This window comes from Podarcis cretensis, assembly GCF_951804945.1.
Source record: "Podarcis cretensis genome assembly, chromosome: 13".
Classification (NCBI taxonomy): Eukaryota; Metazoa; Chordata; class Lepidosauria; order Squamata; family Lacertidae; genus Podarcis; species Podarcis cretensis.
In genome coordinates, this window is record NC_137182.1 from 11,542,422 (window position 1) to 11,567,856 (window position 25,435).

Consider the following 25,435-nt stretch of genomic DNA (forward strand, 5'->3'; position numbering starts at 1 on the left):
GGTTTAACCCACAGCGCCACCACCATTCCTAGAGGGTGGAGCCCACAGCTGGTTCTTTAGGCGAGGTGGCTATGAGTCTAATGGCGCTTCCATTTTGTAGGTATCTGAAGCGCTTCAAGGAGATGAAGCTAAAAGTCCTCCAGCGCTGGAGCAGACAGATCCTGCGGGGTCTCCATTTCCTCCACACGCGGTCGCCTCCTATCATCCACCGCGACCTGAAATGTGACAACGTCTTCATCACGGGGCCCACAGGCTCCGTCAAAATCGGGGACCTTGGTCTGGCCACACTCAAGCGGGCATCATTTGCCAAGAGTGTCATAGGTACCTGAATGTTTCTGTCTCTGGGGGCCAGGTTTGGATAACAGGAATTAGAGCAGGCATGTATCTGGTAAAGAGATCAAAGACTGAGTGGGGGGGGGGAGTTGGATGAACCAGCCAAAGACCATAAAGGTAAAGGGACCCCTGACCATTAAGTCCAGTCGCGGACGACTCTGGGGTTGCGGCGCTCATCTCGCTTTATTGGCCGAGGGAGCCGGCGTACAGCTTCCGGGTCATGTGGCCAGCATGACTAAGCCACTTCTGGCAAGCCAGAGCAGCACACGGAAACACTTTACCTTCCCGCTGGAGCGGTACCTATTTATCTACTTGCACTTTGATGTGCTTTGGAACTGCTAGGTTGGCAGGAGCTGGGACCGAGCAATTGGAGCTCACCCCATCGCGGGGATTCAAACCGCCGACCTTCTGATCGGCAAGCCCTGGGCTCTGTGGTTTAACCCACAGCACCACCCACGTCCTGCTAAAGACCATAGAATCATATAATTGTATAGTTGGAAGGGACCATTCTGCAACGCAGGAATCTTAGCTCAAGCATCTATGACAGATGGCCATCTAACCTCTGCTTTAAAACCTCCCAGGAGATTCCCCAACCTCCCGAGGGAGACTATTCCACTAACAAACAGCTCTTACTGTCCAAAGGTTTTTTCCTGATGTTAAGTCAGAATCTCCTTGGAGCTTGAAGCCCTTGGAGTCCTCCCTTCCAGAGTAGGAGAAAACAAGCTTGCACCATCTTCCATGTGGCAGCCATTGAGATACTTGACAATGTTTGTCAAATATCCTCTCAGCCTCCTCTTTTCCAGGCTAAACATACCCAGCTCCTTCAATTGTTTCTCATAAAGCTTGGCTTCCAGACCCTTGATCATCTTGGTTGCCCTCCTCTGCACACGTTCCAGCTTGTCAACATCCTTCTGAAATTGTGGTGCCCAGAATTGGATGCAGTGTTCCAGGTGTGGTCTGACCAAGGCAGAATAGAGTGGAACTATTACAGTGGTGCCCCGCAAGACGAACGCCTCGCAAGACGGAAAACCCGCTAGACGAAAGGGTTTTCCGTTTTGGAGGTGCTTCGCAAAACGAATTTCCCTATGGGCTTGCTTTGCAAGACGAAATGTCTTGCGAGTTTTTCCGACTTTCCCCCCCTCCCCCCCCTTTTTCTAAGCCACTAAGCCGCTTATCCGGTAGCTGATAAGCCGCTAAAAGCCGCTAATAGCACTAATCCGCTAAGCCGTCAATGGGCTTGCTTCGCAAGACGAAAAAACCGCTAGACGAAGAGAATCGCGGAACGGGTTCTTTTCGTCTTGCGAGGCACCACTGTAATTACTTGCCTGAAAAGGGATGCGGGTGGCGCTGTGGGTTAAACCACAGAGCCTAGGACTTGCTGATCAGAAGGTCGGTGGTTCGAATCCCCGTGACGGGGTGAGCTCCCGTTGCTTGGTCCCTGCTCCTGCCAATCTAGCAGTTTGAAAGTATGTCAAAGTGCAAGTAGATAAATAGGTAACGCTCTGGCCGGAAGGTAAACAGCATTTCCGTGCGCTGTTCTGGTTCGCCAGAAGCGGCTTAGTCATGCTGGCCACATGACCCGGAAGCTGTACGCTGGCTTGCTCGGCCAATAAAGCGAGATGAGCACCGCAACCCCAGAGTCGGCCATGACTGGACCTATTGGTCAGGTGTCTCTTTACCTTTATTACTTGCCTTGAAATGAACAGTATACTTCCGTTGATGCAGCCTAGAATAGCATTAGCTTTTTTTGCTGCTGCGTCACGCTGTTGACTTGTGTTAAACTTGTGGTCCACCAAGTCCAGTTAAAGTTAAAAACTCCGTAAGAGGCTCGGAATTGTTGTGATGCTTGCCAAGGATAGGAGTTGCACAGGTGAGGAGCAGACACCAAGGATACCTTCTCTGCCTGCTTTCACCAGGTGCACAGATGGCACGATGAGAAGTGTGTTGTGCTTGAATTGAGAAATAGTTGTGGAAGAGATGTGCTGTAGCTCAAGGTTAAAAAGGTAAAGGTACCCCTGACCGTTAGGTCCAGTCATGGCCGACTCTGGGGTTGCGCGCTCATCTCGCTCTAAAGGCCAAGGGAGCCGGCGTTTGTCCGCAGACAGTTTTTCCAGGTCATGTGGCCAGCATGACTAAGCCGCTTCTGGTGAACCAGAGCAGTGCACGGAAATGCCGTTTACCTTCCCGCCGGAGCGGTACCTATTTATCTACTTGCACTTTGTGCTTTCAAACTGCTAGGTGGGCAGGAGCTGGCACCAAGCAATGGGAACTCAGCCCGTCGCGGGGATTCGAACCGCTGACCTTCTGATCGGCAAGCCCTAGGCTCTGTGGTTTAGACCGTAGCGCCACCCGTGTCAAGCTCAAGGTTCTTAGATCCTTATTGATCAGAACTGGAGATCTTCAGCGGAAGCTGGATGTGTAATGGGGTGGCACCCATTTCACATTAAAGGGTTATCCTACTGGATAGGTATGTGTGGCATCGTAGAATCCTGGAATTGTAGAGCTACAAGGGGACCCCAAGGGCCATCTACTCCAACCCCCTACGATTCCACCCATTGTGTGTCTCGAACCCATGACCTTGAGATTGAGAGTCTCACGCTCTACCGGCTGAGCTAGTGGCTGAAGGGGGCTGAGCCTCAGATAAAACCCCTTCCCTCCTCTTCTCCCAGGAACCCCAGAATTCATGGCTCCAGAGATGTACGAGGAGAAATACGACGAAGCGGTGGATGTCTATGCCTTTGGCATGTGCATGCTGGAGATGGCCACCTCGGAATACCCCTACTCAGAATGCCAGAATGCGGCTCAGATCTATCGCAAGGTCACTTCGGTGAGAGCATAGCCTCTTGTTTACTCGGGAATCTAGGGCTGGCCTCTCTCCCTTATGGGCTACATCCCTTGCTAGGTCCCCAGGCGTCTCCTCCTCCTCCTCCTTCCAGGGAGAAGAAGAAGAAGCGTAGAAGAGTTTGGATTTGATATCCCTCTTTATCACTACCCTAAAGGTAAAGGTACCCCTGCCCATACGGGCCAGTCGTGTCCGACTCTAGGGTTGTGCGCCCATCTCACTTAAGAGGCCGGGGGCCAGCGCTGTCCGGAGACACTTCCGGGTCACGTGGCCAGCGTGACGAAGCTGCTCTGGAGAGCCAGCACTAGCGCAGCACACGGAAACGCCGTTTACCTTCCCGCTATAAAGCGGTCCCTATTTATCTACTTGCACTTAGGGGTGCTTTCGAACTGCTAGGTGGGCAGGAGCTGGGACCGAACGACGGGAGCTCACCCCGCCGTGGGGATTCGAACCGCCAACCATGCGATCGGCAAGCCCTAGGCGCTGAGGTTTTACCCACAGCGCCACCCGCGTCCCCACAACCTACCCACAATCACTACCCAAAGGAGTCTCAAAGCGGTTAACATTTTCCTTTCCCTTCCTCCCCCACAACAAACACTCTGTGAGGTGAGTGAGGCTGAGAGACTTCAGAGAAGTGTGACTGGCCCAAGGTCACCCAGCAGCTGCATGTGGAGGAGCGGGGAAGCGAACCCGGTTCCCCAGATTACGTGTCCACCACTCTTAACCACTACACCACACTGGCTCTCACTCTCCTGCCCCCCAAATATTTCACTATTAATAAACTACTACTTAAATTTCAGTTCAACAATTACTTCGATAAAATACACATTTTGTCATGTGCAAATGTCTTTAAATACCTATTAGGTCCATAAATCACCATGTAGCATATATTCCACTCAAAAAACAGTGACAATTTCTTGTTGACAAAGGACAGCTGGACATATAAAGGGCCCCGTTACCTTCAGGAGCTGAGGGCCTCATCAAACCTAAATCCGATCCTGACTGCCTCGCAGGGTTTTTCTACCACTCTTAACGACTACACCACACTAGAGAGAGATCCAAGGAATCTGGAAAGTGTTTGATGCAACTTTGGGATTTAAGGAGCGAAGGTTGGGAATAGGTGGGCTTTTATGGCCAGGGAAGAGTGGTCATTACAGAAGGGGGATCTGGTTGATGTGCATATCACAGAATCCTACCCACATACAGCAGCTGGGACAGAGCAGCACAGGTTTGACTTCTGATCCAATGTTTCCTCCATGTTTGCAAACTTTTCTGCAGCTCCAGAAAACTGGGTCCTCCACCAGCCCCTGTGCTGCTTTCCCCCTCTTTTCCTGGTATGTCCCACGGAGGACCTTACGGTCTTCAAACAAAAACATCTTGGAGGTCCCGGGCCACAGGGAGGTCAGGCTGGCCTCAACCAGAGCCAGGGCCTTTTCAGCTGTGGCCCCCATCTGGTGGAACGCTCTGTCACAAGAGATTAGGGCCCTGTGGGACTTGACATCTTTCCAAAGGGCCTGCAAGACAGAGCTGTTCCACCAGGCCTTTGGCCAAGGCACAGTCTGACCCCCCTCCTTTGGTAATCCTCACAGAACTCTAGCCTAATGGTTGCCATTCATTTGATTCAGAATTGATTTTAGAATGAATTGATTTTAGAATGCTGTGTTACCTTTATTGTTAGCTGCTCTGAGCCCGGCTTCAGCTGGGGCGGGCGGGATATAAATAAAATTTTATTATTATTATTATTCCTTTCCAAAAAATGTTGGAACATTTGATATGCCAAATGTTATGGCGGTCCGGTATGGGATAATGAGCATCATTTTTTAAAACCTGTTTGGGGGCCTCTTGTGTTCTGGCTTTTTGACTCTCCGTAATTCATAAAAAAGAGAAGTTCTGGGGGAATCAAACTTAACTAGAAGTCATGCTCTCCTACTTGGAAGCCCTGCCCCCAAAGCCAAATGAGTGGGTCATCTCTAATTACTGCAGTCACACCCATGCCATACCTTCAAAGCACATGCCTTTCCCCATAGAAGCCTGGGAACGTTAGTTTGTTAAGGGAGCTGGGAGTCATAGCTGTCCGAGGGTAAGCAACGATTCTCAAGATTCTTAAAATGCATGCTTAAAACATATGGGGTGGGTGTTGCCTGATCGAGGCAAAGGCACATAGGGTCCTGGCCATAGCTGTCAACTGTCCCTTATTTGGCGGGAAAGTCCCTTATCCCAGCGCTGCTGTCCCTTATTGATGATGTCCCTTAAATTTCCCGGGTTTCAAAGGAAGCAGCTCCTCTCCCTCCCTGCCGGCCAGGGAGGAGGGAGGCTCCAACTGGGTTGCTTGGCTGCCCGGCCTGCCCCCCTCCGGCCTCCTCTCACCAGCTTCGGCCCCCGGGAGCCCCTCCCCGCCGGGACTGGCGGGAGCCTCGGGCCCTTCTGCCGCCATCCTCCTCGCGGCCGCTGAACTGAGCTGCTCTGCTTGGAGCCTCCGGATGAGATGGGTAGCCTGGCACGGCCTATGAATTGCTGAGGAGCCTTGAGAGGAGAGCGAGGGCAACCATAGAAAAAGCAGTTCAGAGAGAGGAGGAGGAAGAGGCAGAGGCGTGGGCAGGTGTTCCAAGGGCTAACCATAGAGGGGGGGAAATGGAGGAACTACCGCAAGCACTCCTCCCATAGATTTGTAGCATAGATGGTCTGATCCGCGGGTTTACTTCGGGCGCTATTCCCCCCCCTTCCTCCCGCCCCGCCTGATGGGACTGAGAGCTGCAGATGGAGCACAAGAGAAAAGATACAGAACTGCAGCAGCATCTTCGTAGCTTGGACTTCGTTTTGCGCAAAAAGTGGTTGCTGCTTGTAGTTATTTAACTGCAGTGTTTCATCGGCTGGTGTCTTGAGCAGCAACCTCTGGAAACGAAGGGCTAAAAACCGGCGCTGCTCTCCCAAATTATCTGGTCCCTTTTAACTTCGTACTTCAGCTGGTTGATTAAAATCCCTTATTTTGGCTGATAATCCCTTATTTTTGAGGCTGCTGGTCCCTTGTTTTCAAATCTGTAAGTTGACAGCTATGGTCCTGGCATTCAGGCCAGCTCTGGGCCTGAGCCCCGGCTATGTGAAAGACCTGCTGTTGACCATCAGAGTCAGACAAGGATGGGGAAACTCAAGCTTACCTTCTCTCCAAGGCTGGATTGTCTTACCCCTGTAGTAGAAACCTGAAGGCTTGGGAAAAGGCCAGAAAAATTGGGCGAGGAATCCAGGCTCCCCCACCCATTTGTTTCTGAAAAATTGGGGTGGGGGATGGCAAGGAACTGCCATCAGCTCAGAGGCGAGAGGTGGAAGGGCAGTTGTGTTATAGGGAGCCTCCGAAAGTCTTGCGAAGCAGTTCCTTCTCTGGCGAGGAGGAACCCCCACCTCCAGTGGGGAGGAGGTGGTGAGACCAGGGGATACTAAGGAGAGCCTCAACACCGACCCTGAGCAAGCCAGAGAAGAGGGAAGTACAATGGTGCCCCGCAAGACGAACGCCTCGCAAGACGGAAAACCCGCTAGACGAAAGGCTTTTCCATTTTGGAGGCGCTTCGCAAAACGAATTTCCCTATGGGCTTGCTTCTCAAGACGAAAATGTCTTGCGAGTTCCTGCGGGTTTCCCCCCTTTCCCCCCCCTTTTCCTAAGCCCTAAGCCGCTTATCAGCTGATCCGCTGATAAGCCGCTTAACAGCTGATCGCTAAAAGCCGCTAAACCGCTAATAGCGCTAATCCGCTAAGCTGTCAATGGGCTTGCTTTGCAAGACGAAAAAACCGCTATACGAAGAGAATCGCTGAACGGATTCTTTTCGTCTTGCGAGGCAGCACTGTACCCCTTTGCCAACGCCGACTCTGCGCAGTAGGTTTCGGCGCAGGGAGGGGAGGAGAAGGTTGGGGGTCAAGTGACTGTTATGCTGGGGGAGCTACAAGGACCGACCACTCCCAGATTCTGCTAGCGACTGAGCCAGACATGAACTTCCAACGCTCTCCAGTGTAAATAGTTTTGCACTAAGAATAAAGCCTGGAAAAGACAGGTCGGAGTCTTGCCTGTTTGCTCTCGAGCAACCACACCACCATCTGCCGGGGGGGGGGCTGGTAAAATTGGGGGGGATTGATGTCCCACTCCCTAGTTTTCTGGTTTCTTCCCCTCCCAGGTTTTCATATCCCTAACCTGCAAGCAAAATCTTTCTCCCACGGGACAAGGGGCTTGGAAGCCTCATAATGCCCTTACTTCTTTCCCCCCACTAACCTCCCCCAAAACCTCTTAACTCCCTGACCCCATCTGAACTGCCCTCTGTCCCTTTTATCACAGGGCATCAAGCCCAGCAGTTTTCACAATGTGAAGGTGCCAGAACTGAAGGAGATCATTGAGGGCTGTATCCGGATGAACAAGTACGAAAGGTAGGAGAGATCTCTGCTGCTGGCCCGACTTTGGCTACCCTTGGCGGGTAAATGGTTATGGGATCAGGAAAACGTGTTGCTCTCTGGGTTTGGTTGGGCTGCCCCTCTTATCACCCCTGCCCAATGGTCAGGCCGGCTGAGGCTGATGGGGGGTTGGAACCCAGCAACTATTCCCCGCCCCTGATACAGGTTACAACCCAAATAATTATTTTTCTTTAAAGAAATGAAGTAATAATAACAATAATTTATTATTTATTCCCTGCCCATCTGGCTGGGTTTCCCCAGCCACTCTGGGCGGCTTCCAACAGAACACTAAAATACAATAACCTATTAAACATTAAATCTTCCCTAAACAGGGCTGCCTTCTTCTAAAAGTTTGGTAGCTGTTTTTCTCTTTGACATCTGATGGGAGGGTGTTCCACAGGGCAGGTGCCACTACCAAGAAGGCCCTCTGCCTGGTTCCCTGTAACTTGGCTTCTCGTAGTGAGGGAACCACCAGAAGGCCCTCAGAGCTGGACCTCAGTGTCCGGGCAGAACGATGGGGGTGGAGACGCTCCTTCAGGTATACAGGACCGAGGCCGTTTAGGGCTTTAAAGGTCAGCACCAACATTTTGAATTGTGCTTGGAAACATACAGTACAGGGCTCTTCTTTTGCGAAAACTTGAGGACATTTGGGCAAAGAACAATGGTCCTGGTTGTTGTGGAGTAGAAACCTGGAGACACGTGGAAATGCAGAACACGTTGGAAGCCTCATCCCCAACCTGCAGAAAAAAGTGTGACACATTTTTAACATGTCACCTGTTATTTTATGCACGTAAGAACGGAAGAATTCACTTGCTGGATTGGACGAGTCTGTGGGTCATGTAAGCAGTGCTCTTTTTCCTATGGGAAAAAAAAAGCTGCCAGTACCACTCAGCCGCAAGTGGGCCAAGGGTGGGTACTCTGCACGTGCTCAGAGGCACGCTGCTTTTGCCCATCATTGCTTAGGCGCCGACGGACAGGCCAACCGTAAGTGATCCGCAGGTTTTGGGAGCGACTTTGCAAAGAATGCTGGTTTACAGGAGGGCTGGAGGCTCTCATTCCTTCCTCCCCCAATAATGTTTATTAATTTTCATACAAAAGCATAACTTTAACATAACGGAAAAAGAAAAGACAATAATAAAAGAAAAAGAGACTAAAGGAAATAAAGTAATTCAAACCTCACATATACCACCACATACAATAAGACTTAGTTAGTTAATTAAAATCCAACTTCATAAACATATTACTTGACTTCCTCTAATCTCTTCCAACTGAATTTCCTCGGACGTAAGATCTCCGGGCTAATGGTTTTTTGAGTGGATGGATTTATGGTGGGGACTGAAACCGGGAAGGGGTATGGGTGGAATGGAAATGGTAAGCTCAAAGGATATACAATATAATTTGCTTTTGTTTTTTATGGGAGTCGGGAAATTCGTGGAAGGGAATCGTTTTCGACCTTAGAAAAATGTTTTAAGAATAAGTATTGGTACATAGGTTTGAATGAGAGTTAAGATTGTATAAAGTAAAAGTGGTTTGGTTTTTTAAAAAATAAATAAATTAAATTGTTTAAATGAAAATAAGGTTGGAAGGATTTGCAGAAATAACGATTTGAACTAGAATACAAAAATGGGAGGTGTGAGGAGGTCAAGGAAATAAGTTAAGGAGGAAAGTTTTGTAAAGGTTTAATCTGGTTTTTTTTTTTTAGTGAGTGTATTTTTTTCATTTTTTATGTTGTTATATTCTTTGTTTTTTGTATTTTGTATCTTTTCTTTTCTCTTTGTAATTCTTAAACTTTGAATAAATATTATTTTAAAAAAAATAAAAAAGAAATTAAATGTAGCAGTTTCCAATATCATTATTTCATATAACAATATTCCAGTCATAATCAAATTTCCTAACTTTTCTTATCGTACCTTTTCTTGGAGGCTGTCTTTCGTAAGAGGGCCTGCCGTTTTTGTTCTCATCCAGCCTTTGGTTGGCCTCGGCTCACAGAGCAGCGTTTTCTGCTGCCCGCCTGCCCCTTCTGTGAGCGACATTCGCCGCTGTGCTCTCCAGCGGGGAACCGAAGAACCGCTTTCACTTCCTCCTTGTTAGACAACACCGTGAGGCACGTCCGGAAAAGCAGAGCGCCAAACGGCTCCTCCAGAGCGCGCTTGCGCTGCCCTCAGCGCTAGTGATTTATTTTTTAAATACAGTGGTACCTTGGTACTCGAACAGCTCGGCTCCCGAACAAATCGACTCTTGAACACCGCAAACCCAGAAGTGTTCCAGTTTGCAGATGTTTTTCGGAAGCTGAAAGTCCAACGTGACTTCTGCTTGAGTGCCAGAGGCTCCTGCAGCCAATCGGGAGCCGTGCCTTTGTTTTCCAACGGTTTCGAGAGTCGAACAGACTCCCGGAACAGATTAAGTTCGACAACCAAGGTACCACTGTACCGCAGTATCACTGGAAATTCCATATATCAAATGCTAATGAGAACTTCAACATGCTGCTCAAGTCTTCAGAAGACTTTAGGATTTTTTAAAGAACAAACACATAAAATGGGATCTGTGCTCATGGACTAATCTTGAGGTCCTGCTCCGAGGGCCTTCTGGCGGTTCCCTCCCTGCGAGAAGTGAGGTTACAGGGAACCAGGCAGAGGGCCTTCTCGGTAGTGGCGCCCGCCCTGTGGAATGCCCTCCCATCAGATGTCAAGGAAATAAACAACTATCTGACTTTTAGAAGACATCTGAAGGCAGGCCTGTTTAGGGACGCTTTTAATGTTTGATGTTGTATTGTGTTTTTAATATTCTGTTGGGAGCCGACCAGAGTGGCTAGAGAAACCCAGCCAGATGGGCAGGGTTTAAATATAAATAAATTATTATGGGCCACCCAACCCTTCAGCCTCTGCCAGGGATATATTTTCCCTCACGCTCTCTAAGCGTTCCCTTCGCCACCATCCTAATTCTGTGCCCTTCTTTAAATCCACCTCGCCTCCCTCCCTCTCTTGCAGATACACCATCAAATATCTCCTGGACCACTCCTTCTTCCAAGAGGACACGGGAGTCCACGTGGAGCTGGCTGAAGAGGACGATGGCGTGAAGTCCAACCTGAAGTTGTGGCTGAGGATGGATGACACAAAGAAGCTCCATGGGAAGTATAAGGACAACAACGCCCTGGAATTCCGATTCGAGCTCTATAAGGATGTGGCTGAGGAAGTGGCCCAGGAGATGGTACGAGTCACTGTTCTTCTCAGGGGTCGGGGAGGCTGGTCTGGACTTTAGGGAGTCCAGGAGTTATTAGGGGCTCGTGGGCAGGGAAGACAGGAGAGGACCGGAAGCATTGGGTGGGTTGCAAAAAGGAGAGGTGCCCTGGCTTTGGCCTACCCAGAAGTCACTGGGAACCGTCTCCTCAGTTGCATTTTCTTCAGGATTCTACAGCGTTTGCCTCTCGGGCAATGGCTGCATAGTTACCTTGTATAAGCGCACAACATCATTATGGAATCTTTCATTAGAGGAAAGCCAGTTCATCGCCCATACGCCATGGAGTTACAGTGGTACCTCGGTTTTCTAACGTAATCCATTCCGGAAGACTGTTTGACTTCTGGAACATTTAAAAACAGAAGCATGCATTTCTGGAAGCATTTACGTCCGGAAAACTCAATACGGAACCCGTGTGGCATGTTCGCCTTCCGAAAAGCGTTCAAAAACCAAAGCAGTTACTTCTGGGCTTTCAACGTTCGAAAGCCGAAACGTTCTACTTCCGAGACGTTCGAAAATCAAGGTACCACTGTGAGTATATTCCTGGGGCTCGAGGTAGATTAGGACAATGAAATATTAATACAGTGGTACCTCGGGTTAAGAACTTAATTCGTTCCGGAGGTCTGTTCTTAACCTGAAACTGTTCTTAACCTGAAGCACCACTTTAGCTAATGGGGCCTCCCACTGCCGCCGCCGCGCAATTTCTGTTCTCATCCTGAAGCAAAGTTCTTAACCCGAGGTACTATTTCTGGGTTAGTGGAGTCTGTAACCTGAAGTGTCTGTAACCTGAGGTACCACTGTATAGTGGACGCTCGGGTTGCAAACATGATCCGTGTTGCAATTCGGCGCTTCTGCGCAAAGCACGATTTAGCGCGTCTGTGCATGCACGACCGCCGAAACCTAGAAGTAACCCATTTCGGTAGTTCCAGGTTTCGGCAGTCCGTAACCCAAAAAAACGGAACCTGAAGCATCTGTAACTCGAGGTATGACTGTATAGCATTACTTAGTACTACTAATAATTTCATATGTCTCTTCTTTAGGGAGTGGGAAGCACAGTTGTCTCACAGCTAGGGCATTAGAAAACGGAATCAAATGAGCTCTCAGATACATTGCATCAGTTCCTTTTGCAAGGGCCGTGGTCATTCTCACACCGTAACTTCAAAGCATATTCATACCGCTTTGAACAGTCATGGCTTCCCCCGCAAAGAATCCTGGGAACCGTCGTACATTGGGGAGGCTGAGATTTGTTCAGAGCCATGATCCCTAGCCCCCTTCACACAAATGACAGTTCCCGGAATTCTTTGGAGAAAGTGCGTTTGTGCCAGAATTCAAACTCTTGTTTCCTCCAGCTCCTTCACTTCTGTCCCTGCCTGCTCCCAACTCCCCGCTTCCACAGGTGGTCTTGGGCTTTGTGTGCGAAGCCGACTACAAGCTGGTGGCCAAAGCGGTGCGCGAGCGAGTCCTGGCCATCAAGCGCCAGCGCGAGAAGGCCAAGCGGGCCCAGGAGGAGCAGAGGCGGCACGAACAGGCTCCTGACATCCTTCATCTGCTGGACCTAGACTCTCCGCCCCCTCTCAGCCCTGCCCAGCCGTCGGCACCCACCACACCCGGATCCGGGGATTCTGCACTCGGCCCAACTTTCCCCCCTGAGCCAGAAGAACCAGAAGTCGACCAGCACCAGACTTTCCGATATCAGCATGGCTATTCCTCAGCCACATGTAAGCTCCCTCGCTCCGTCAGCTAAGGTTCCTCCAAGCCACCTTTCTATAGGCAACTATTACATATGAGAGCATACACAGCGGGTGGCGCTGTGGTCTAAACCACTGAGCCTCTTGGGCTTGCTGATCGGAAGGTCGGCTGTTCGAATCCCTACGATGGAGTAATAATAATTATAATTATAATTATTTAATTATAATTATTATTTAATTATAATTATTATTTAATTATAATTATAATTATAATTTATTATTTATACCCCGCCCATATGGCTGGGTTTCCCCAGCCACTCTGGGCGGCTTCCAACACAACATTAAAATACAGTAAAGCCTCAAGCCTAAAAGTTTCCCTAAACAGGGCTGCCTTCAGATGTCGTCTAAAAGTCTGGTAGTTGTTGTTCTCTTTGACATCTGGTGGGAGGGCGTTTAGAGGTAGGCGTTTAGAGGAGTGAGCTCCCATTGCTCTGTCCCAGCTCCTGCCAACCTAGCAGTTCGAAAGCACGCCTGTGCAAGTAGATAAATGGATACCACTCTGGCGGGAAGGTAAACGGCGTTTCCATGCGCTCCGGTTTCCGTCATGGTGTCCCATTGCTCCAGAAGCAGTTTAATCATGCTGGCCACATGACCCGGAAAGCTGTCTGTGGACAAACGGCGGCTCCCTCGGCCTGAAAGCGAGATGAGCGCCACAACCCCATAATCGCCTTTGACTGGACTTCTCCTTTACCTTTTACCTTTACGAGAGAGTACCAGCATGGTGTAAGTGGTTAGAACGGCAAAATTAATTCAGTGTCACCTCAGCTTGCTGCTTCTGAAAGCTGAACCCTCAACGTTGACATGAGGAAATTGTGGAGGGCAGATATTACATTTACCACTTGTTATGCCATTAAGGAAAATTGTGTGAAAATTGTATGGTATTTGACACTCTGACAGTTGGCTAAGATGTGTAGAACAGTCTCAAATAAGTGTTGGAAGCCTATGCTGGTGGGAAGGTTCATTTTTCCCTACCTGGTGGACATGCAAAAAAGTAATTGGGAGATGATATATAATGAACTTTTAAAAAAAGATGTTCACAATAGATCTACTGTACCCCCAAAGCCAGAAGCATTTCTTCTGGGAATATGTGAAACAGAGATCCCCCAAAAAGTTGGTAAAATTCTTTTTGTATGCCACCACGACAGCCCAGAGTACTCTATGACAAAAATGGAAAACACCAGAAATCCCAACAAAGGAGGAATGGGTACTCAGAAGTGGCAGAACTCACAGCTAAAATAAGGAATAAGAAAGACAAAATATTTGTGAAAGAATGGAGACCCTTTTCAGTCTATATAAGAACGCAATATGGCCAAATAAAATTTCAAACAGGTTTTGACTTATGAGCAAGGTAATAGAAAAGATTGTAATACGCGATTTAGGTAAATAGATAAGCTTTAAGAGGTTGGAGAGGCAGTGAGGAAGAGAGAGAATTTGACCATCAAAGATGTAAGGATGGGAAGTCGCCAGGACAAATAAATAGATTTTGATGTAAATTGTGTGTTATATGATCTGAATGTAAATCAGTGTAAAATAATAAACATATCTGGGACAAAGTTCCCAGTGAACTTGTAAGTTAGAAGCCAGGCCTGGTCTTTCGTTTCACAGTCACCCTTTTTCTTTCTCATTTCCACCCCCTAGCTGATTGTGAGACGGATGGATACCTGAGCTCCTCTGGATTTGTGGATTTGTCCGACTTGCCACAGAGCTGCTCCAGCCCCCCAGTCGCCCCTCAGCATTCCTTCGCTTCGGTGAGTGGCAGTGCTGAGCCCTGGCATGGGCGGCCGTGGTGCCCCTGTGCGCTTCGAAATAGGAAGGTGTCGAATTGTCACGGCAACCTGCCTTCAACGGTGGTTTTTATATCCCCAGACTATTGCTGTGAGCGTGAACTCCATCAGTGACTTCCCTTCCCCTGGGGACAGGTAAGAACATGCCGGATTGCTGTGGGGAGATAATTTGCTGCAGGGTTTAGGTTGCTGGGAACGTGAGGAGATACAGTGGTACCTCTGGTTATGAACTTTAATAATAATAATAATAATAATAATAATAATAATAATAATAATAATTTATTTATACCCCGCCCATCGGGCTGAGTTTCCTCAGCCACTTTGGGCGGCTTCTAATCAAGTGTTAAAAACAGTACAGCATTAAATATTAAAAACTTCCCTAAGCAGGGCTGCCTTCAGATGTCTTTTAATGATAAGATAGCTGCTTATTTCCTTCACATCTGAAGGGAGGGTGTTCCACAGGGTGGGTGCCACTACCAAGAAGGCCCTCTGTCTGGTTCCCTGTAACCTCACTTCTCGCAGAAGGCCCTTGGAGCTGGACCTCAGTGTCCGAGCAGAACGATGGGGGTGGAGACGCTCCTTCAGGTATACTGGACCGAGGCTGTTTAGGGCTTTAAAGGTCAGCACCAACACTTTGAATTGTGCTCAGAAACATACTGGGAGCCAATGCAGATCTCTCAGAACCGGTGTTATGTGGTCCCGGCGGCTGCTCCCAGTCACCAGTCTAGCTGCCGCATTCTGGATTAATTGCAGTTTCTGGGTCACCTTCAAAGGTAGCCCCACGTAGAGCGCATTGCAGTAGTCCAAGCAGGAGATAACTGAACCTGAAACCATTCTTAACCTGAAACCGTTCTTAACCTGAGGTACCACTTTAGCTAATGGGGCCTCCCGCTGCCGCTGCACCACTGGCTCACAAGTGTTTGTAACCCGAGGTGTTTGTAACCCAAGGTACCACCGTACCTGCTTTTCTCACATTTCCTCATCCCAAGCTTTGCTGTGTAGCTTGTGGGGTGGTGTCAGAGGCATAGCGTGAGGCAGGCAGAGGGGCCATGGGCCCAGGCGCACGATTTTGAGGGAGTTGAATTAGGTGGCTCCATCACCGATGCCACAGCCGCAGGGAGGCGAGCTGTGTCTGGGCTGGGCCTTCAGGGCAATGGTGCCTCCTTCTCCTCATGACTGGTAAAGGATGCCCACATGTGCCCTTGCCACAGATTCACCCGTCCTGGCACAGTGAAATCAAGAGCAGAGAGAGATTCAGAGGGGCAGTAAGCCGAGGCACATTTCGTCATGTGTGCCCAGATCAGTCACATTTGCTCACGTTTCACTTCCTGTTTTGGTCGCCCGCGACGCAGCTACACGTCTGACGTAGCGTCTGGCTTGAGCGATGGTTACGAGGGTATCTCTGCGAGCGAGCGCCGAGCGAAGCCCCTGGCCAAGAAAGGGTCTGGAAGACTGCTGCGCCGCCGTGCCCGATCTCGCCTACGCATCACAAACGTGAGTGCTGCCCGCATTGCAACAGGCTTGGGTGCTATGTGTCCTGATCGGGATATTTGTGTGTGGTTCTGAACTCCCATCTCCATTGCGCTAATATATATCCTGTAGTTCTCAGCTGGTTAGGTTTCCTGACTGACTGACAGTGGGCTGGATCCAGACTTTGAGTAGTGCTTTGAGTAGACCCACTGGAATTCAAGCCCCATGGATTGCAGTGGGCCTGCTCTTGACATGACTAAGCATGGATTCAACACTGTATTTTTCCCCCCAGAGTGAGACAGCCTGAGCTCACATGAATTACTGGTGTTCGAAGGAAAGGCTACTGTCAAGGAACTGCCATCAGTACTGGAGGGGGAGAGTGAAAGCCAGAGGGATTCCAGAGAGCATCCAGGGATCGGGAGGAGCAGCTCATCTTCTGGGGAAGAGAATCAGCGTAGCACCAGTGGAGAAGGGGGGCAGGTGGGGGAAGTGGCGAGGTGGTCCCATGACTCCTTGCCTGGGACCAGCGGGGAGAGTAGGGGTCCTCCGTTGCCCACGCCCTCCCTGCGCAGAAGGCTTTCGTGCAGAGAGAGTAGGAGGAGACTAGGCGTCAAAGAGCTTCTTTGCTGGAAGAAGTTCAAGAAACGCCCACTGACGGATTCTGCCAGCGATTGAGTCAGCCACGGGTGAGTGGCTGTCCGGACAGAAAAGGTTCACTTTGGCAACCCAGCCAGATGTTTGCACCCAGCCGGGGAGATAGGCACCTGCTTACTCACGAGCAACCCCTTAGAACCATTACAGCTACCATTAATGTTTTCATTTTGCAGGGGGGACAACAGAAAAAAGGAACCCTTTGAAAACCATATGTAGACACAAAGCGCCTTGTCCTCCCCCTTCCTTTCCGGCTGTTGTGAGGGAAACCCCGCCAGATGGGCGGGGTATAAATAAATTATTATTATTATTATTATTATTATTATTATTATTATTATTATTTCTATTTCCAAGCTTGAGAATTCAAATACCTTCAAAGAGCCAAACCCAGTCATTTCGGCAGCTGATTGATTGCAGCCCGTTATCATATATCGTTTCAGGAGCGCCTCCTGATTAATGCCAATATTCCAAATTAATGAGGAACCAGTCACTAATCTTGTCGGAGAGAGAGGCAGAGACACACTCCCAGGTCGCACCCGCTCTTGTCTTTCAAGTTGGCAGACACGAGCTTAAGCGACACAGTGGGATGCAGTGTGCACCCCAGAACCCCCTAGGGAGCAATTGGCAGGAATTTTACCTCATAAATCCTGACTTTCCCCTGCCTGAACCTCCCCACTGCTCCAGATGGCAGTGGAGAGCTACCTCCATTAATCATGACGTCAGGAGGAAACCCTGTCGACCATGATTTTAAACGAGCTGTGTCACTAGCGCGTGATTCTAATTGTTCAGTGAGTGCTGCAGTAACTTCAAGCCGAAAGGCAAATTATTGGGCTAGCTTTGAGTACAAAACCGCTGTGTGGCACCAGTTCATTGCTCTTCCAGCTTCCCAGCCAGGGGCGAACGAAGGCATCGTGACACCCAGGGCAGGCCGTCGCTACATAGGGCGCATGTGTGGCATTGCTATGTATGACGCATTTGCTGTATGTAGCGACGTCGCACATGAGCTGTATATAGCGGTTTGCTGGCGCTCTAGCACCATACGGACGGTGCCGGGATCCTCTGCTGCAGCCATGAACGAAGGATCCTCTACATAGTGGCAACGGAGGGATCCCACCGCCGTCTGTACAGCGCTTGAGTGGCGCCGGCGGCAAACCGCTATGTACAGTGCATGTGCGGCAGCGTTACGTTGTTATGTACAGCGATCCTCTGCTCACTGCTGCAGCCACAAACGGAGGATTCTCCACATGGGCCTGCAGCAGCGCAATGGCTGCTTGTGCCGCCGCTGCGGGACGAGCCCCCAAAGGGTGCCTTCTTGGCACCCCCCCTCCCAGACATGGCATAAAGTTACATCGTGCAAGAGAGTGTATTCAGAAAGGACTCATTCAGGTGTCCTACATGCCAGGAAACGAAATTCCTGCAGATCTGTTGTCTAAGGTTGTTAACAGAGAACAACTTAAGGTTTATGTACAGAGGTTGCAGTTGGGTTGCAGGTACGACAGGTTACACGGAAAGGGGGAGGGTGCTAGGATATAGTTCCGTTCCACCTTAAAAGGGAACAGGCATGTGTACAGGTTTGTGTGTCACATGCCTGTTTACTTCCAGCACTTGCTGGGAACTTCCATTTGTATATAGCTTTTGTGTTGTTGCTGTTTTGCTGGAGACGAAGGGAAGCAGACATGTTTCCTTTGTTCCTGAACTGTCCTGAATAAATGCTGTAAATACAGTGGTGCTCCGCAAGATGAATGCCTCGCAAGACGAAAAACCCGCTAGACGAAAGGGTTTTCCGTTTTTCGAGGCGCTTCGCAAGACGAATTTCCATATAGGCTTGCTTCGCAAGACGAAACCGTCTTGCGAGTCTTGCGATTTTTTTCGCTCCCCCCCCCTTTTTCTAAGCCGCTAATAGGGTTGCTTCGCAAGACGAAAAAACCGCAAGACGAAGAGACTCGCGGAACGGATTATTTTCGTCTTGCGAGGCACCACTGTATTCTTACGCATTTCGCTGTCCGCTACTTCTGCTGTGAGAATATTTATTCACTCTGCTGATAGAGTGTGCATGGGTCTCTAAACGTATCTGAGGCTCTTGTCGCTGACTGACGCTGTTCCAAGGGAGACAGGTGATCGTCCAGCTGCCGGCCGGTGGCTCGAACCAGCTGGGGGCCTGCCTGATGCCCCCGTCTCCCCGGCAGTATCCCAACAGGCACCTGGGGCGCACTGCCCCCCTTCACCCCCGTTGCAATGCCACTGTTCCCAGCACCAACACCGTGGGAACAGGATACTGAATTAAATGGGGTATTGGCCTGATCCAAGAAGTCTTTTCTTATGTGGCTTCTTCAAATCTAGTGTATTTGTTTTTAGACTCTTAAAATCAAGTGGCAGTTCAGACAACTGTTTTCCTTCCTGCATAAGGAGAGCCTGCTGGATCAGGCCAATGGCACAACCAATTTGCATTCTGTACTCACAGTGGCCACCCAGAGGCTCGTGGGAAAACCCTCACGCAGGACCTCAGTACAAGAGCACACGCCTTTCCTGTGGTTTTCAGCTACTGGGCTTCAGAAATATTTGCTGCCTCCGAAACATAACTGGCCACCCAGCAGGCATAATTCATCTGCAAACGAAAGCTAGAACTGGTCGGAAACATCATATTTCACTCTGTTCATCCAATGGGCTTGGGGAAAGGGGCACGCACCATTTCGTCCTTTCCCCTGCAAGGTTCTAGTTCAGGGGTCCCCAAACTAAGGCCCACGGGCCGGATAAGACCCAAGGGACTCATTTATCTGGCCCGGCACTATGCTGCGCAGCTACCCACTTCCGGGTCAGAGGAGCACCAGAAATAGCTTGTGCACATGCGTAAGCATTATTTGCGCATGCGCAAGCATTATTTCCAGTGCTCCTCCGACCTGGAAGTGTGCCGGAAATAGCGTGTGCACACACGTATGGGCACGCGCTCCCCTCCCTCTGGCCCGCCACGCGATTGGCGCTGGAGACACCGGCCCGAGGCGCGGTAAGTTTGCTGACCCCTTTTCTAGGTGGTTGGATAGTCTCAAGAGTCTCCGTGTGGTAGTGTTGTTGTTTAATTTGCAACCTTCCATGTGTGCAGATGCCAGTCCAGAATGACCGAGTGGTTGAGTGCCAGCTGCAAACGTACAACAACAAGATGGTGACCTTCAAATTTGACCTGGATGGAGACAGCCCAGAGGAGATTGCCGCTGTCATGGTGAGGACGCAGGGTTTTCACATTTCGGTAAGATTTTGACGTGCTCTCTCCTGACTCTGACTCCTCTCCCCCTTTGTGTCTCCGTCTTCTTCAGGTTGCCAAGGAATTCATCCTGAAATCTGAGCAGGAGGGATTCATCCGGAGAATCCGTGATATTATCCAGCGTGTGGGGACCCTCCTGAGCAAAGACCTGGGGTCTCTGGGCAGCCCTGAAACAGGGAGCCTGTCCCCAATTTTGGCTGCTGATGGACTCTCGGTGAGTGCCAGACCCACGGAAGCCGGGGAAAGTTAGGTAGCCTCCCGGATGTTTCAGCCCTGATCTCCCCCTCTGGTTTCAGTGAAGCCAGAATGAAGTCCAGCAAACCTTTTAGACACACAGATGTGCTTTGTCAGTTGTTTCAAACGGACTTACAGGTGTCTTTCCCACTTCCCCATTTTGAATTTTATTGTTATTCATGTTTTTCTACTGTATTTTATGCTGCTTTTATAATTAAGTGTTTTAAATCTGTTGTTAGCCTCCCTGAGTCCGGTTTTTGAACAGGGAAGGGCGGGGTATAAATAAAAATGTATTATTATTTTTTATTCCGTGTCAAATTGAGTAAAGATCCCTTCCGACATCATCAGCCTTCCCACAGCTTCCGGCGGCTTTTTCCTTGTTTCCTCCTCCCTCAGAATGTGAGGCCTATTTTCCCTGCAGAGACAGGGCGGGTGGGACGAGGAGGAAGGGTCCAAGCCCTTCTGAATGCGACACCCTGAGCCAAAAAACCTTCCATTTAATCCCAGGTTTATGGTGGTTGGTTTGTGAAAAGGCAAAGGCGCTCTGCACGTGGTCCGAAGTGTGCTTGCTTTATTACTTTACACATTTCAGGCCTAATTTCAGAGTAAACCCTGCCGGCAAACTAGCCCTATGTGCCTTTGCTTTCATCCATATGATGTTTTAGATTTCTCCTGGGCCCAACGAAAACATTTTATTTTTTAATTCTGTGTCATTGTAGGGTGAGCTGCCTCCGCAAGGCCTCTCGCGCTCCATCTCTTCATCCTCATCTCTTAGCGGTATGTAACCCAACACCTTCCATACCCCAGATTAGCACACCTGTGCCCTTTTCTTAACCAGGGCTGGTCTCTGAAGTTAACCGTCAAATTGAATGGGAGAAAGGGTGAAAGGCAAGGGTCCACACGTTGATCTGGAACTGTAATTCAAGAGAATATTTCTCAGGGGAAGTCAGCTTCTTCAGTCTGCCTCATGCATGGGCCATCCCTGATATTACAGTACAGTGGTGCCCCGCAAGACGAATGCCTCACAAGGCGAAAAACCCGCTAGATGAAAGGGTTTTCCGTTTTGGAGGCGCTTCGCAAGACGAATTTCTCTATGGGTCTTGCGAGTCTTGCGATTTTTTTCGCTTCCCCCCCCCTTTTTCTAAGCCGCTAAGCCGCTAATAGCCGCTAAGCCGCTAATAGCGCTAATCCGCTAAGCCGCTAATAGGGTTGCTTCGCAAGACGTAGAAACCGCAAAACGAAGAGACTTGCGGAACGGATTCTTTTCGTCTTGCGAGGCACCACTGTACTCAGTCTGGTTCTGCCACACGCACACTTGGAATAATGGAAGGGTTGATATTTCAGGGGTTCTCATCTCTGCTCTATCTGATTTAAGAGACCTTCATCATTTAAGAAAATAGGTGTGCATGAGTACAGTGGTGCCTCGCAAGACGAAAAGAATCCGTTCCGCGAGTCTCTTCGTCTTGCGGTTTTTTCATCTTGCGAAGCAACCCTATTAGCGGCTTAGCGGATTAGCACTATTAGCGGCTATTAGCGGCTAAGCGCTATTAGCGGCTTAGCGGCTTAGAAGGGGGGGGGGGAGCGAAAAAAATCGCAAGACGTTTTCGTCTTGCGAAGCAAACCCATAGGGAAATTCGTCTTGCGAAGCGCCTCAAAAAACGGAAAACCCTTTCGTCTAGCGGGTTTTCCGTCTTGCGAGGCATTCGTCTTGCGGGGCACCACTGTACAGGGAATGGATGGGGTCTCACAGGACTGTATGCCTCTTTCTACAGCAACTAGTGAGTCAGAAAGAGAGCTATGCTAAAAGCAGGGAGAGATAACAACAACAACTTATTTATATGCCGTCCATCTGACAGGTTCCCCAGCCACTCTGGGCAGCTTCCAACAAATTAAAATCATTAAGCACAGTAAAATATGAAACACTGAAAACTCCCCTATACAGGGCTGCCTTGAGAAGTCTTCTAAAAGTCAGGAAGATTGGAAGAAATTTAAAGTTTATTTACAGAAACATTGTAAAATTAAGGAATGTTAGAAGGAGGCTGGAATGAAGTTATGTGGCTTTAGCGGAAATATTATAAAGGATTAAGTAAAAATAGATTGTTAATGGATGAAAGGAGGAAAGGTAAAGCTACATTATATTAAGATAAATTATAGGATAAAAATTGGGAAAGATGGAAAGGATTTGCTGAAATAGCTAACTGAACTAGAATACAAAAAAAGGGAGGTGTGAGGAGGTCAAGGAAACAAGTTATTGAAAGATAAATTATGGGAAGGTTCGTTGTGTTTTTTTTTAATTGTTTCTATTTTTCTGTTTTTCTGGGTTTTTTATTATTATTATTATTATTATTTATCTATTCTCTTCTATTTTTTTTTACTGTGATGTGTGGTTATGTTTTTGTTCAATTTGGAATTACAGTGGTGCCCCGCAAGACGAACGCCTCGCAAGACGGAAAACCCGCTAGACGAAAGGATTTTCCGTTTTGGAGGCGCTTTGCAAAACAAATTTCCCTATGGGCTTGCTTCGCAAGACGAAAATGTCTTGCGAGTTCCTGCGGGGTTTTTTCCCTTTTCCCCCCCTTTTCCTAAGCCCTAAGCCGCTTATCAGCTGATCTGCTGATAAGCCGCTTATCAGCTGATCCGCTAAAAGCCGCTAAACCGCTAATAGCGCTAATCCGCTAAGCTGTCAATGGGCTTGCTTCGCAAGACGAAAAAACCGCTATACGAAGAGCCTCACGGAACGGATTAATTTCGTCTTGCGAGGCACCACTGTATGTCTTTTTCTTTTTGTAACATTTAAAACTTTAATAAATATTATTATTCTTTTTTAAAAAAAGAGAAGTCTTCTAAAAGTCAGATAAGCTGTTTATTTCCTTGACATTTGATGGCAGGGCGTTCCACAACTACTGAAAATGCCCTCTGCCTGGTTCCCTGTAACCTCACTTCTTGCAGTGAGGGAGCCAGCAGAAGGCCCTCAGAGCTGGACCTCAGTGTCCAGGCTGATCGATGGGGGTGGAGACGCTCCTTCAGGTATACTGGGCCAAAGCAGTTGAGGGCCTTAAAGGTCTGCACCAACACTTTGAGTTGTGCTCGGAAATGTACTGGGAGCCAGTGATGATCTTTTAGGAACAGCGTGAGGAGTACCTTAAGGAGAAAAGAAGCTGTAGCTGATGGTTATCAGACTGGCCTTTCTTCTTGTATCAGATTTTGCATATAATTTTAAATTAAATTTTCTGTTTTATAATTTAAAGTACTCATTTTTACATCCTTATGGTATCAATGACTTCCCTTCTTCTCTGTCCATGGTTCACTTTACGTATCATAAATCCCTGCATATTTTACAAAAACTATACCATTCAGTATTCCATTATTACGCCCCTCATAACTTTCTTATACTGCTGAATTTATCTTAATGCTGCCAGCTTTTTCAGCTGTACGCAGTTATTTCCCATATATTCAATAAGCGTTCTCCAATCTTCTCTAAACATGTTCTTCTTGTTCTCTTATTCTATATGTTAAGTCTGCAAGCTGTGCATATTGTGTCTACTTAAGTTGCTATTCTTCTTTGGTTGGGACCTCGCTTGTTTTCCATTTTGGGGCTAACAAAACATAGGCCGCAGTGGTAGCATGCAAAAACAACCTTTTTTGACACCTGGGAATTTCAGTCTGAATTATCCCCAACAGAAAGTTTTTTGGGAAAGCACTTTAAAACATTTTTAAAAATTCATTATAGATCATTTCTCAATACAGTGGTACCTCGGGTTACAGACGCTTCAGGTTACAGACTCTGCTAACCCAGAAATAGTACCTCGGGTTAAGAACTTTTCTTCAGGATGAGAACAGAAATGGCGTAGAGGCAGCGGGAGGCCCCATTAGCTAAAGTGGTGCTTCAGGTTAAGAACAGTTTCAGGTTAAGAACCTCCAGAACGAATTAAGTTCTTAACCCAAGGTACCACTGTACCCTTTTATGAGTCCACCACATGTGAAAGAACGTTCCCTCAACCTCTTTGCTCCTTGTTTCAGATTTTGGTTGCTCCAGCCCTGGGCAGTCAGTCACGTCCCCCGTCCAAGCTTCTCTGGTAGACCCCGTCTCTGAGAACGAGTCCTTCAACTCCAGTGTTCCCCCTCCAAGCACCCATAACTTTGGGTTGCCTTTGCTTTCAACAGTACCCACAGGTAAAACCAATCTGTTTCCTGCTTTGGTAGAAATGCTCAGGCAAGTGTGAGCCTGGGAGCCTTATCGCTCCTGCTTTCCCATGGGACATCAGTCCAGTTCTTTGAAATGCGGAACACGGGTTGGATATCTAAGTATTTAGCAAGGAAATGGGATGATCCGTTGCAAACAGAGGGTTTGGAGGCTAGATGGGTGTGGGTGTGAATCCTGAACAAATACACCGAATCGGACACACTTTCATATAGGAGTGTGTGGGTTTTTAAAAAGGTTTTCTGGGTTTGGAGAAACATGTAGGCCGAGTCTGGCGAAATATCCAATCTTCTGTAGGAGCCAGCTGTGTATCATCCATAATTTTATTAAGAGAATTTTAATGGTTAAGCAGGCCATCCATCTCCTTTCTGTACATAGTTTTAGTTCCGTTACTGTTTTAACTACAGTCGTACCTTGGAAGTCGAACGGAATCCGTTCCGGAAGTCCGTTCGACTCCCAAAATGTTCGGAAATCAAAGTGCGGCTTTTGATTGGCTGCAGGAAGCTCTTGCAGCCAATCGGAAGCTGTGGAAGCCTCGCCGGACATTTGGCTACAGAAAATCCTTCGAAAGCCGGAACACTCACTTCCGGGTTTCAGTCGTTCAGGAGCCGATTTGTTCAGGAGCCAAGGTGTTTGAGATCCAAGGTACGACTGTATTTCTTAATTATTGTCCCCCCCCCCCTGTGTTTTTAAGGATTCTTGCTTTTATCTGTAAGCCGCCTTGAGTCCCACCATCAGGGAAAAGGCAAGGTAGAAAGAAACATAAAATGATGGTGATGATTTATAAATACAGTGGTACCTCAGATTACATACGCTTCAGGTTACAGACGCTTCAGGTTACAGACTCCGCTAGCCCAGAAATAGTACCTTGGGTTAAGAACTTTGCTTCAGGATTAGAACAGAAATCATGCTCTGGCGGTGTGGCGGCAGCGGGAGGCCCCGTTAGCTAAAGTGGTGCTTCAGGTTAAGAACAGTTTCAGGTTATATGTTTAATTTCATAATGTGAAGATCTAAGGATGTTAATGTTTAAGTTAAATTTTATAAGAACTGTGATTTGGAAAACCGTTAAAAGGATATGCAATGAAATTCAACCAAGGGGAAGCGAGGAAGTCAATTAACAACGTTAATAAGTGTAATTATTAACAAGGCTATTATTTATGTTTGTTTGTCTTATGTGTTTGTTTGTTTATAATGTTGTGAAAACCAATAAAAAAATTTGGGGGAGGGGGAAAGAGAACAGTTTCAGGTTAA

General features: G+C 48.3%; 1 protein-coding gene across 1 annotated transcript in view; it reads left to right on the forward strand.

The window, feature by feature from the left end:
- Nucleotides 1-25,435, forward strand: part of WNK4 (WNK lysine deficient protein kinase 4) — a gene marked incomplete at its 5' end in the record, with an annotated part of 67,333 nt that overhangs the window by 30,133 nt on the left and 11,765 nt on the right. The window contains 12 exons of the mRNA XM_079949280.1: nt 101-321; nt 3,003-3,160; nt 7,494-7,582; nt 10,594-10,813; nt 12,237-12,558; nt 14,227-14,336; nt 14,455-14,507; nt 15,725-15,866; nt 19,591-19,707; nt 19,802-19,963; nt 20,703-20,760; nt 24,004-24,156. Of these exons, the coding sequence (XP_079805406.1) occupies nt 101-321; nt 3,003-3,160; nt 7,494-7,582; nt 10,594-10,813; nt 12,237-12,558; nt 14,227-14,336; nt 14,455-14,507; nt 15,725-15,866; nt 19,591-19,707; nt 19,802-19,963; nt 20,703-20,760; nt 24,004-24,156 (1,805 nt within the window). The remainder of the gene's footprint in view (nt 1-100; nt 322-3,002; nt 3,161-7,493; nt 7,583-10,593; nt 10,814-12,236; nt 12,559-14,226; nt 14,337-14,454; nt 14,508-15,724; nt 15,867-19,590; nt 19,708-19,801; nt 19,964-20,702; nt 20,761-24,003; nt 24,157-25,435) is intronic.